This window comes from Pseudophryne corroboree, chromosome 2, assembly GCF_028390025.1.
Source record: "Pseudophryne corroboree isolate aPseCor3 chromosome 2, aPseCor3.hap2, whole genome shotgun sequence".
Lineage (NCBI taxonomy): Eukaryota > Metazoa > Chordata > Amphibia > Anura > Myobatrachidae > Pseudophryne > Pseudophryne corroboree.
This window is the reverse complement of record NC_086445.1, coordinates 843,318,402-843,332,367: the sequence shown is the minus strand read 5'-3', so window position 1 is coordinate 843,332,367 and position 13,966 is coordinate 843,318,402. Positions and strand designations below refer to the sequence as shown.

Below are 13,966 nucleotides of genomic sequence, written 5' to 3'. Positions count from 1 at the left end.
GGTGAGAGAATCATATGCAGTGACAGTAGACGACATGTCCGTAATCGTTGTCAGGTCCTTCAGTCCGGACCAGATGTCAGCATCAGCAGTCGCTCCAGACTGCTCTGCATCACCGCCAGCGGGTGGGCTCGGAATTCTGAGCCTTTTCCTCGCACCCCCAGTTGCGGGAGAATGTGAAGGAGGAGATGTTGTTGACAGGTCGCGTTCCGATTGACTTGACAATTTTCTCACCAGCAGGTCTTTCAACCCCAGCAGACTTGTGTCTGCCGGAAAGAGAGATCCAAGGTAGGCTTTAAATCTAGGATCGAGCACGGTGGCCAAAATGTAGTGCTCTGATTTCAACAGATTGACCACCCGTGAATCCTTGTTAAGCGAATTATGGGCTCCATCCACAAGTCCCACATGCCTAGCGGAATCGCTCCGTGTTAGCTCCTCCTTCAATGTCTCCAGCTTCTTCTGCAAAAGCCTGATGAGGGGAATGACCTGACTCAGGCTGGCAGTGTCTGAACTGACTTCACGTGTGGCAAGTTCAAAGGGCATCAGAACCTTGCACAACGTTGAAATCATTCTCCACTGCGCTTGAGACAGGTGCATTCCACCTCCTATATCGTGCTCAATTGTATAGGCTTGAATGGCCTTTTGCTGCTCCTCCAACCTCTGAAGCATATAGAGGGTTGAATTCCACCTCGTTACCACTTCTTGCTTCAGATGATGGCAGGGCAGGTTCAGTAGTTTTTGGTGGTGCTCCAGTCTTCTGTACGTGGTGCCTGTACGCCGAAAGTGTCCCGCAATTCTTCTGGCCACCGACAGCATCTCTTGCACGCCCCTGTCGTTTTTTAAAAAATTCTGCACCACCAAATTCAAGGTATGTGCAAAACATGGGACGTGCTGGAATTTGCCCATATTTAATGCACACACAATATTGCTGGCGTTGTCCGATGCCACAAATCCACAGGAGAGTCCAATTGGGGTAAGCCATTCCGCGATGATCTTCCTCAGTTGCCGTAAGAGGTTTTCAGCTGTGTGCGTATTCTGGAAACCGGTGATACAAAGCGTAGCCTGCCTAGGAAAGAGTTGGCGTTTGCGAGATGCTGCTACTGGTGCCGCCGCTGCTGTTCTTGCGGCGGGAGTCCATACATCTACCCAGTGGGCTGTCACAGTCATATAGTCCTGACCCTGCCCTGCTCCACTTGTCCACATGTCCGTGGTTAAGTGGACATTGGGTACAACTGCATTTTTTAGGACACTGGTGAGTCTTTTTCTGACGTCCGTGTACATTCTCGGTATCGCCTGCCTAGAGAAGTGGAACCTAGATGGTATTTGGTAACGGGGGCACACTGCCTCAATAAATTGTCTAGTTCCCTGTGAACTAACGGCGGATACCGGACGCACGTCTAACACCAACATAGTTGTCAAGGCCTCAGTTATCCGCTTTGCAGCAGGATGACTGCTATGATATTTCATCTTCCTCGCAAAGGACTGTTGGACAGTCAATTGCTTACTGGAAGTAGTACAAGTGGGCTTACGACTTCCCCTCTGGGATGACCATCGACTCCCAGCAGCAACAACAGCAGCGCCAGCAGCAGTAGGCGTTACACGCAAGGATGCATCGGAGGAATCCCAGGCAGGAGAGGACTCGTCAGAATTGCCAGTGACATGGCCTGCAGGACTATTGGCATTCCTGGGGAAGGAGGAAATTGACACTGAGGGAGTTGGTGGGGTGGTTTGCGTGAGCTTGGTTACAAGAGGAAGGGATTTACTGGTCAGTGGACTGCTTCCGCTGTCGGCCAAAGTTTTTGAACTTGTCACTGACTTATTATGAATGCGCTGCAGGTGACGTATAAGGGAGGATGTTCCGAGGTGGTTAACGTCCTTACCCCTACTTATTACAGCTTGACAAAGGGAACACACGGCTTGACAAATGTTGTCCGCATTTCTGGTGAAATACTTCCACACCGAAGAGCTGATTTTTTTGGTATTTTCACCAGGCATGTCAACGGCCATATTCCTCCCACGGACAACAGGTGTCTCCCCGGGTGCCTGACTTAAACAAACCACCTCACCATCAGAATCCTCCTGGTCAATTTCCTCCCCAGCGCCAGCAACACCCATATCCTCCTCATCCTGGTGTACTTCAACACTGACATCTTCAATCTGACTATCAGGAACTGGACTGCGGGTGCTCCTTCCAGCACTTGCAGGGGGCGTGCAAATGGTGGAAGGCGCATGCTCTTCACGTCCAGTGTTGGGAAGGTCAGGCATCGCAACCGACACAATTGGACTCTCCTTGTGGATTTGGGATTTCGAAGAACGCACAGTTCTTTGCGGTGCTACTGCTTTTGCCAGCTTGAGTCTTTTCATTTTTCTAGCGAGAGGCTGAGTGCCTCCATCCTCATGTGAAGCTGAACCACTAGCCATGAACATAGGCCAGGGCCTCAGCCGTTCCTTGCCACTCCGTGTGGTAAATGGCATATTGGCAAGTTTACGCTTCTCCTCCGACAATTTTATTTTAGGTTTTGGAGTCCTTTTTTTACTGATATTTGGTGTTTTGGATTTGACATGCTCTGTACTATGCCATTGGGCATCGGCCTTGGCAGACGACGTTGCTGGCATTTCATCGTCTCGGCCATGACTAGTGGCAGCAGCTTCAGCACGAGGTGGAAGTGGATCTTGATCTTTCCCTAATTTTGGAACCTCAACATTTTTGTTCTCCATATTTTAATAGGCACAACTAAAAGGCACCTCAGGTAAACAATGGAGATGGATGGATACTAGTATACAATTATGGACGGACTGCCGAGTGCCGACACAGAGGTAGCTACAGCCGTGGACTACCGTACTGTACTGTGTCTGCTGCTAATATAGACTGGATGATAATGAGATGTAGTATGTATAAAGAAGAAAGAAAAAAAAAACCACGGGTAGGTGGTATACAATTATGGACGGACTGCCGAGTGCCGACACAGAGGTAGCTACAGCCGTGGACTACCGTACTGTGTCTGCTGCTAATATAGACTGGTTGATAATGAGATGTAGTATGTATAAAGAAGAAAGAAAAAAAAACCACGGGTAGGTGGTATACAATTATGGACGGACTGCCGAGTGCCGACACAGAGGTAGCTACAGCCGTGGACTACCGTACTGTGTCTGCTGCTAATATAGACTGGTTGATAATGAGATGTAGTATGTATAAAGAAGAAAAGAAAAAAAACCACGGGTAGGTGGTATACAATTATGGACGGACTGCCGAGTGCCGACACAGAGGTAGCTACAGCCGTGGACTACCGTACTGTGTCTGCTGCTAATATAGACTGGTTGATAATGAGATGTAGTATGTATAAAGAAGAAAGAAAAAAAAAACCACGGGTAGGTGGTATACAATTATGGACGGACTGTCGAGTGCCGACACAGAGGTAGCTACAGCCGCGGACTACCGTACTGTACTGTGTCTGCTGCTAATATAGACTGGATGATAATGAGATGTAGTATGTATAAAGAAGAAAGAAAAAAAAAACCACGGGTAGGTGGTATACAATTATGGACGGACTGCCGAGTGCCGACACAGAGGTAGTTACAGCCGTGGACTACCGTACTGTACTGTGTCTGCTGCTAATATAGACTGGATGATAATGAGATGTAGTATGTATAAAGAAAAAAAAAAACCACGGGTAGGTGGTATACAATTATGGACGGACTGCCGAGTGCCGACACAGAGTTAGCTACAGCCGTGGACTACCGTACTGTACTGTGTCTGCTGCTAATATAGACTGGATGATAATGAGATGTAGTATGTATAAAGAAGAAAGGAAAAAAAAACCACGGGTAGGTGGTATACAATTATGGACGGACTGCCGAGTGCCGACACAGAGGTAGCTACAGCCGTGGACTACCGTACTGTACTGTGTCTGCTGCTAATATAGACTGGATGATAATGAGATGTAGTATGTATAAAGAAGAAAGAAAAAAAAAACCACGGGTAGGTGGTATACAATTATGGACGGACTGCCGAGTGCCGACACAGAGGTAGCTACAGCCGTGGACTACCGTACTGTGTCTGCTGCTAATATAGACTGGTTGATAATGAGATGTAGTATGTATAAAGAAGAAAGAAAAAAAAAAACACGGGTAGGTGGTATACAATTATGGACGGACTGCCAAGTGCCGACACAGAGGTAGCTACAGCCGTGGACTACCGTACTGTACTGTGTCTGCTGCTAATATAGACTGGATGATAATGAGATGTAGTATGTATAAAGAAGAAAGAAAAAAAAAACCACGGGTAGGTGGTATACAATTATGGACGGACTGCCGAGTGCCGACACAGAGGTAGCTACAGCCGTGGACTACCGTACTGTACTGTGTCTGCTGCTAATATAGACTGGATGATAATGAGATGTAGTATGTATAAAGAAGAAAGGAAAAAAAAACCACGGGTAGGTGGTATACAATTATGGATGGACTGCCGAGTGCCGACACAGAGGTAGCTACAGCCGTGGACTACCGTACTGTACTGTGTCTGCTGCTAATATAGACTGGATGATAATGAGATGTAGTATGTATAAAGAAGAAAGAAAAAAAAAACACGGGTAGGTGGTATACAATTATGGACGGACTGCCGAGTGCCGACACAGAGGTAGCTACAGCCGTGGACTACTGTACTGTGTCTGCTGCTAATATAGACTGGTTGATAATGAGATGTAGTATGTATAAAGAAGAAAGAAAAAAAAAACCACGGGTAGGTGGTATACAATTATGGACGGACTGCCGAGTGCCGACACAGAAGTAGCTACAGCCGTGGACTACCGTACTGTACTGTGTCTGCTGCTAATATAGACTGGATGATAATGAGATGTAGTATGTATAAAGAAGAAAGAAAAAAAAAACCACGGGTAGGTGGTATACAATTATGGACGGACTGCCGAGTGCCGACACAGAGGTAGCTACAGCCGTGGACTACCGTACTGTACTGTGTCTGCTGCTAATATAGACTGGATGATAATGAGATGTAGTATGTATAAAGAAGAAAGAAAAAAAAAAACACGGGTAGGTGGTATACAATTATGGACGGACTGCCGAGTGCCGACACAGAGGTAGCTACAGCCGTGGACTACCGTACTGTGTCTGCTGCGACTGGATGATAAATAATGATATAAAAAATATATATATATCACTACTGCAGCCGGACAGGTATATATTATATAATGACGGACCTGCTGGACACTGTCTGTCAGCAGAATGAGTTTTTTATTTTATAGAATAAAAAAACACCACACAAGTCACACGACGTGTGTTTAACTTTTACAGGCAGACAGTCAATCACAATACAATATAGTATACTATACTGGTGGTCAGGTCACTGGTCAGTCACACTGGCAGTGGCACTCCTGCAGAAAAAAAGTGTGCACTGTTTAATTTTAATATGTACTCCTGGCTCCTGCTATAACCTAACTGCTCCCCAGTCTCCCCCACAATTAAGCTGTGTGAGCACAGTCAGATATTATACATAGATGATGCAGCACACTGGGCTGAGCACAGATATGGTATGTGACTGAGTCACTGTGTATCGTTTTTTCAGGCAGAGAACGGATTATATTAAATAATATAAAACTGCACTGGTGGTCACTGGTCAGTCACTAGTATAACTAACTAATACTATCAGCAAAATTCTGCACTCTCTGTCTGAGTACTCCTCCTAAGCTCCAGTAAATGAAGTGTCACTGTCTCACTCTGTCACTAGTATAACTAACTAATACTATCAGCAAAATTCTGCACTCTCTGTCTGAGTACTCCTCCTAAGCTCCAGTAAATGAAGTGTCACTGTCTCACTCTCACTCTCCTATCTATTTCTTCTCTAAACGGAGAGGACGCCAGCCACGTCCTCTCACTATCAATCTCAATGCACGTGTAAAATGGCGGCGACGCGCGGCTCCTTATATAGAATCCGAGTCTCGCGATAGAATCCGAGCCTCGCGAGAATCCGACAGCGTCATGATGAAGTTCGGGCGCGCTCGGGTTAACCGAGCAAGGCGGGAAGATCCGAGTCGCTCGGATCCGTGTAAAAAATCATGAAGTTCGGGCGGGTTCGGATTCCGAGGAACCGAACCCGCTCATCTCTAGTTACAAGACAAGATTTATGTGAAACCTGTGTGCACCCTTCCATTGAATGTATAACAAAGAAAAAAAATTATAATAAAGTGAATGTCACGGGAACTCGGAAGCTCATACTGTACATGTATTTCAAAAGCACGGTGTTTATGCATTGTACATACTTCCTTTTACACAATTAGTTGCGTCTCCATACACAATCTTGCGTCTGCATACACAAGTGTTTTAACATGTTCGTTTGTGTCTGTATAAACGATTTATTTATATTGAGAACTCTCACCATCTGACCATTGGTCACCATCTATTAACATTACAGTCGTCACTGACCATTTGCCAAAGCTGTAGATCAATCCGCCGCTATACGATCGAAAGTACTGGATTAGTGGAGCATTAGCCACCCAGTGGTGGAGATGTGTAATGCATGCTAAGTATCTAGAATCGCCTCAACGCGCCTGCCTGTGATTAAACTCAGCTATCGCCTTAGCGTGACTAAACGTCCGTCTAGGTGGAGAATCGGTCAAGATAAAGGTGGCTACATCTGTAGTTCTGTCAGCCATGATTCCTGCAATGCTGTGTGCTGTCCCCGCCCTCTCCTTTTGTCCCCTTCTGACACCTCATCTTTCTGAGACAAAAAAAGTCCATTTAAAATGACATCCATGGTGTTTTAATTGCTGACCTAGGCTGAGTTAAAAGGAGCCAACCCTGCAATAACCGAGGCTGAAAGTGTAGTGTGAAAGGGTCTGACCCGGATTCAAAATATTGGGTTGGACCCGGGTTTGCGGTGGGAAAGGGGTATATGTTGGCTATGTTGGCTGCTACATTCGGCCTCAAAGCATTTCTTAAAAATGTCTCCTGGATGTTCTCCATCCTGATGATGTTTCAGTAGATTTATACTAGTGAAAAAAGTAACCAAAAAACAAACACTTCTATAACACCATGATCAAACACTTATAGATGGATCCATGCATACAAACAACTCTGAATAAATGTAGCCTACATGCAATTACCCTGTTACCACCCAGTTACTATACATCCCTTCGCCTGCAAATGGAGATGTGACTAAGTTGCGTACAACTATGAATTGCTTGTTGTTGTGGGTACTCGGAGCAGTCACAATGTGAAAACACACAAGATCTGTTGACTAAATAGACTTACGTTCAACCAGGGCTGCCATCAGAAATTGCAGACCCCGGGACTGACAAAATAGGCAAGGCCCCCCCTCACTGTATAATAGCAGCAGTTATAACGTGTGTGTATTATATACACACACATACATGCATACATACATGTGCGCTGTCCGTAGGGCCCAGGATGCTGATGCCTCTGCCTGCCCGCCTCCATCCCCGCTGTTCTGCTGCTCTCCTCCATCCTCCAGCAGCTGTATTGAAAACGTCCCTCCCAAAATGGCCGCCGCCTCAGAGAAGACAGTTATCAAGATACTAGAGGGCTCCTCTAGTATCTTGAATAACTGTTTCCTCTGTGGCAGTGGCCATTTTGGGAGGGAAGTTTCCAATACAGAGCTGCTGGAGGGTTGGAGGACAGCGGCAGAACAGCGGGGATGACGATGGAACGGCGGGGACGGTGGCGGGCAGGCAGGCGGCTGCATGAGCATCCCAGGCCCTCCTCTCTCTGTCAGGGAGGATGGGCCCGTGACAGCTGTGCCCCCAGCACCCCCCTGATGGTTGCCCTGCATTCAACTCTGCATCAGCCCCACTGTCAATGTACTGTATACAAAGTCATTTTTTAATGGTTTAAATATTTTGAATGGAATAAGTTACATTCCTGGTTACCTTAGCATATGAAAAAGAGTTAGTGTGTACTGACTGTGCATGCACAATAGGGTTTATCCTTGACTAACATAGTCATATCTGATGTGACCAGTCTGAAACTTCCATGAGCAGCCAATCTCAGAGGGACCTCCCAACTCTTCGGCACCCTTGGATCCTTCTCTTGCACTGGTGGCACCCCCTCACCTGGTGACTGAAAGAGGAGCAGCTGCTGAGGAAATGTAAATTAGACAGCATGCTGTTTCACTATATACCTGTGTATATTAAGCATCAGCAGAAAGAAGAGAAATGTAATCCAAACAGCACCTCTCCCCTAGTATGTAGCCACCGGGGAATATTAACAGCAGATCTCTGGCTTCCAGTGTCTATGGGTAGATTACAGATACTGTACTTATCTATTTCTGGATACATATGAAAAGGAATATTTTTTAAATTAATTTGTTCTTTTATACATTATTTTATATGGGTATTATTTTAAAGCTAATTTCATGGATAATTTTGATTATGACGACCCGTATCGACCAAGACTATCAATACGGGGGCCTCTGATTAGGGTATACTATACAGTGTTCTAGGAATGGCCACCGACCGAAGATGGATTGCACATCATCAATGATCTGTGATCGATGACAAGTGGTTTTACCACTGTTGTCAGCTACAGATTCCACATCATGGGGGTCATTCCAAGTTGATCGCATCAGGAAATTTTTTAGCAGTTGGGCAAAACCATGTGCACTGCAGGGGGGAGGGGGGGGGCAGATATAACATTTGCAGAGAGAGTTAGATTTGGGTGGGTTATTTTGTTTCTGTGCAGGGTAAATACTGGCTGCTATATTTTTACACTGCAATTTAGATTGCAGATTGAACGCACCACACCCAAATCTATCTCTCTCTGCACATGTTATATCTGCCTCCCCTGCAGTGCACATGGTTTTGCCCAACTGCTAAAAAATGTCCTGCTGCGATCAACTTGGAATTACCCCCCATGTGCTGGAAAAGTCCCCCATAGTTAAGGAAACATCAGTGATTGCGGTCTCCACAAACCTCAACCATCCATAGCTGAAGCATCAATGGTTTCTAAAGATGGTTTTAATTCATTGGCCCATGATTGCATAACCATCAATTGCCCTTACTACAGTATAACATAACAAATTAGATAGATAGATAGATAGATAGATAGATAGATAGATAGATAGATAGATAGATAGATAGATAGATAGAAGGATAGATTGATAGATAGATAGATAGATAGATAGATAGATAGATAGATAGATAGATAGATAGATAGATAGATAGATAGATAGATAGATAGATAGACAGACAGATAAGATAGATAAGATAGAACTAAAATCATATTGGATTAGTTTTAAATAGATATGCTTAATCTAATTCAATAAGAAAAGACAATTTCTGAGCTTTTTAAAAAAAAAATATATATATGAGCCAGTTAAGTGGTTAATCTATCCCAATTAACTGCCATTCAAGCTATATTTCACATAATATATCTCTGTTGGGTCATAAAGTGGGCCCTGAGCTAGCAAAGGCATGTGTAAACACTGAAGTTCTAGTCTACATAATGAATTAGACATACCTAAAGGCTTAAGTGTACTGTACCTTCATCTGGTTTGGAAATATTGTTTTGGACTTGAAAATGGATAAATTAACTTGAAAAATGCTATATACTGCATTCAGACAAAATTGTTCCAGCACATCAACATAAAGGAGGGAATGGCACACATGGATTCATGATAGGAATATTTTAAATATATTTTGTTGCCTCACCTACTGTAACATCAAGCCTCCATGATGGTAAATCATGTATTATTTATATTTATGTAGCTAGTGTTCTAGCACTGATCAAGAGAAATACAGAGTATTTACAGCATTAATCTACTTGGTCTCATCTGCATGGCCACAGATTTGATGGACTGTACTGGGATGTGCTGTAGACCCATTTTGCCATGCAACTCTCTTGTAAGTCCTACAATGCAGTTTTTTTCATCATTGTGGAACCTAAAATTATAATGATACATTACAGTGAAATACCTACAGTAGTACTAGAATGGATTATCAAATATTGCGTACTACAGAACATTAGATAAATAGATGGCATGCATTAACAGGCAGACTGTGGTAGGAAAATCAGCACTGAATCACTAGCTACAGTATATAAGTATAAAGGATGAAAAAATAGGACCTTCTAATGCACTTTAGATAATCACAATGGGGTAAATTTACTAAGGTGGGAGATTTTTAGAACTGGTGATGTTGCCCATAGCAACCAATCAGATTATATCTATTATCTGCTAGAAGCAGCTACATAAATGGTAAGAAGAATCTGATTGGTTGCCATGGGCAACATCACCAGTTCTAAAAATCTCCCACCTTAGTAAATTTACCCCAATGTCTGACATATTTATAATAAAAAAACAACTTTTCACCATATTGCAACTTTTTCAATTGTTTCTGTGCCTGTTTATGTTGCAAATTGTCACAGTACAGTTTAACGCATGAATATGTGCTTATTTGTCAGATACAAAATAAGTGCTGAAAAAGGACAGCAATGACCAATTATTATACATTTGCAAGGTGATCATCTTTGCATATTTTGGGGGAAATAATAGCATGGGTGGTGGGTCAACATTTCGGTTGAATTCTATGTGGTCATAGTGAAAAGTAGATGACAAAAGAAAATGGGAGATTAAACCATTAGCAGTCATTACCGCAAATGTAGACTATGCTCTTTAAATGCCAAACTTAATAAGCCATAAGCTACATAAAGACCAGGGAACTCCTAGTATTAGTATACCCATTGGAAATTAAATGTCAGCAGCTAATTTTTATACATGTAATACTCACTTACAAAATCCTGTAAAAAGGCAATATACAATATAAAGAGCCAGAAGTCAACAAACTAGGATCAGAGATATCACTGAGCAGATACATCTGTTCACCAAGTCAATGAAGGGTTATCAGCATTTCTGAGCATGTGCAAACCTTTTTTTTTTTTTTTCTTACCTTATTGGTTAAGGAGTTGAATATGAATCCAACAAGCTGGGGAAAGTTAAGCCTTTAGCAAATCCCCCAAAAGTCAATGTATACCCCTAACAGTCCTCCCAATTCTAAAAACAGTCACTGAAACAGTCAAATCATTTTTATTTAACTCCCTGCTTAATTCACATTGCAAAATCCCCAATATAAAGTTAAATATCCTGTTGAAAACTGGACAATTTAATACAAGTACATAAAACACATGTCTGGTGCCATAACACACATGTCTTGCCTTCAGTAGCAGATATGGTTTAATGGAATAAAATATAAGCAATATGCAAGCAGTACAGTATTTTGTCTTAGATCTGTATATTAACCACACAGTCTATGTTTTATTTTCAACCTTCTGCACTGGTTTGGTATTAGGCAGACTAGTACTAGTAATATCACCTATTCAGAGACCTCCCAAAACAGGTCAAATTAACACTATGGATGATTAAGCAGTTAGCAATAGGTAAACCAGACTGTATGTGATGTATTCGGAAATGAGAGGCTGTTTTTAATCATGTACTGCTTTATCTCTGGAGAATGATACTGATAAGCTAAGTAGCAGAGTGCTAACAGGTGGTTTGCAAAGCAAGGCGATGCAGTATAATTACCTTCAAAATGAGATCTGTATGATGTTGGTCCAACATGTTTGCTCTCCTAGATGATGTTATGATCACCCTGCCGTACCTTCCAGGTGTCTGGAGATCCGAGTATAGACGGTGCTTGGAGCGATTGACTGGGAATAGACTATCCACCAGGTTTCTCTCTATCTTGGCTAGGCTGTGTTTAGGGGCCAGCAAATATTCAATGTTCTCCTCAACCTTATACCTGCTAAAACTGGCCCCCAGCAAGATTGAGATCAGCACGGGGGCTGATACAAAAAATACTGGATGGCTGGCAATAAAAAATCCAAGTCTGGAAAAGCACGTTCTCAGCCCCCTGTGCAGAACCTTCCGCAACATCCTAGTGCAGAGGCAGCTAAGGAGGGGGAGAGTCACAGGCTGAGATCTGAGGCTCTCCCAGAGCCTGGCTAGGACCATCAGGGATCACAAACATGCGGAGATGCTCCCAAGTCAAAAGAAATGTTATAAAATAAATAAATATTTCGTTTTTCAAAAATCAGATTTTACAACACTGCTTTCAATCCTTCTATAGTTAATTTGGCTAATTATCATTAACTGTCCAGGGTAAGAGAAAATAAAAAAAATATATATCTGTGCAATATATGGTAGTTTGGTTAAAATAAAACATTACATTTCGATCTGTGCCTCACTTCCCAATGCTTGTTTTAGCAGAGCAATCGTGCTCTTAAATCCAGAGCCCTAAAAGGCAGTGGCTCTCACCAGGGTGCTTTAGTCTACAGAAACTAATTAATTATTCCGAAAAAAAAAAAAAAAAAATCTTGGAAGTTATGTTTGAACAGTCACATCAACTGCTATATTTACTCTCAAGATGAATTGACTTTTAATTGCCCATGATGGGCACAGGACGTCTCGAATTTTTCAGGCTGTAAAGGAAGCCAGTCCTTAATACTGTACCTGAGCATACACAATGGTTAATAACAATGGGCAAAGCCAGCCATTAACTCGATCATAATAAACAGAGAGGAAAGCCTGTTAAACACAGTTGCGAGAAAAAGAGAAATGTAACAGTGTAACAATGGAATGTAAATCCACTTTAGGTGAGTTCCATGGCTGCTTTTAGCTATGGCAAGAGGTAGTATTCCACTGAAATGACCACAGCAGTAAGAAGTCAACTGAATATGGTTGTCGTGATTTGTTGAGTTGATCAATTTAAAAGTTGCAGTTATCTTCTTCCTCCACCCCGGATCCTAAATTTCTAACACTACCTTGATGAGGTCTCAGCCACAGACGGGAATTTGGGAGTTCCATGGTTATAGAAGAATAATCATCGCATAGATACAATTTTGTATATTTCATTGGTCTCAGGCGATGATTTCGACTGTCAGCACATCACTGGAGAAGTCTGCACAAATCCCAGCATCCAGAAACGCCTAAGCTATGCTCAAACCTCTCTATCTATCTGTATGCAGCAGCAATATCCAGTTAGGGAACTCGACTGCAACTGGCATCTTCATTTGTTGCAATTCAGCATCCATACGCCTGTCAATATCTGCAATTAAAAACAAACAATATTGCAGTGGCAACGTACCAGTGTATGCAGGTGTACCGACAAATACTGACTATCCTCCCCCAAAAAAAGCATCTTCCGCTCAGAAATGCAAAGACTACTCTATTAAACTTGGAGACTCACAGGTTAACAGGAGTATGTATAAAGCAGTACTATATAAACACCATAATAAGAGCGTAAAATAATCCCAAATAACAGAGGATAGAAGCCTCATACATCAGGAAGCTGTCTGCTGTTGCAGCATGATCTATAGCACGCATTCCTATCCTCCCCCCTTTTCCAGCCACTCCTCCCTTAGTCAATTGCCACAGGGGCTGCCCCTCCTTCAAGAAAGAAATAAATACAAGGAGAGAGGAATAAATCACCATGAAATACTTTGGGAACTGGCATTCCCCCTCCACCGCCCTCACCTTGAGTCCCCTTACTCACATTCTCCCCCATGGCTGGTGCTCCATGGCTGCTGCTGATTCACGACGAAGAGAATGCCAGGGTGAATGGTGCTGTACAGCTGCTAATGTATAGAAAATAGCAAACAAATGAAAACGGACATGCCACGGATGATCACTCTCATGTTAGCTGTCTGCCTGGTGGATTCTTTTCATTAGCTGCCTCTTGTGATGAGGTAACCCTGCAGTGAAAGAGATTCCCCATTTCTGAGCAATTAGCATTAAGGAAACTGCCAAAGGCAGTGAGTTTATTATCTGATTAGTAATTCTAGAAAATAGTGTATATCCTGGGTATAAGCTATTATTGTGCAGCAGACAGGCTGTCAGCATCAGATCACCCTTAGCTTAATACACATGTTGACCATACTAGTAAATGAATTTGCAGTCTGTATCACCAACACTAGTCTCAGGTCTGCAGAGCATCTGGGAATTGTGGTG

At 43.0% G+C, this 13,966-nt stretch overlaps 1 protein-coding gene across 2 annotated transcripts in view; it reads right to left on the bottom strand.

Moving 5' to 3' along the window:
- PTCHD1 (patched domain containing 1) overlaps positions 1 to 13,314 on the bottom strand; it is a 355,724-nt gene extending 342,410 nt beyond the window's left edge. Inside the window, exons 1-2 of one of the 2 annotated variants that reach the window (XM_063955774.1) lie at positions 13,206 to 13,314; positions 11,543 to 13,064 (exon numbers count right to left, since the gene is read on the bottom strand). In XM_063955774.1, coding sequence (XP_063811844.1) covers positions 11,543 to 11,971 — 429 coding nt within the window. In that variant the 5' untranslated portion in view covers positions 11,972 to 13,064; positions 13,206 to 13,314. Of the gene's footprint in view, positions 1 to 11,542; positions 13,065 to 13,205 lie in introns of those variants that run through there. The other variant, XM_063955775.1, reaches the window with a different exon arrangement.
- Between the last annotated feature and the right edge of the window lie 652 nt (positions 13,315 to 13,966).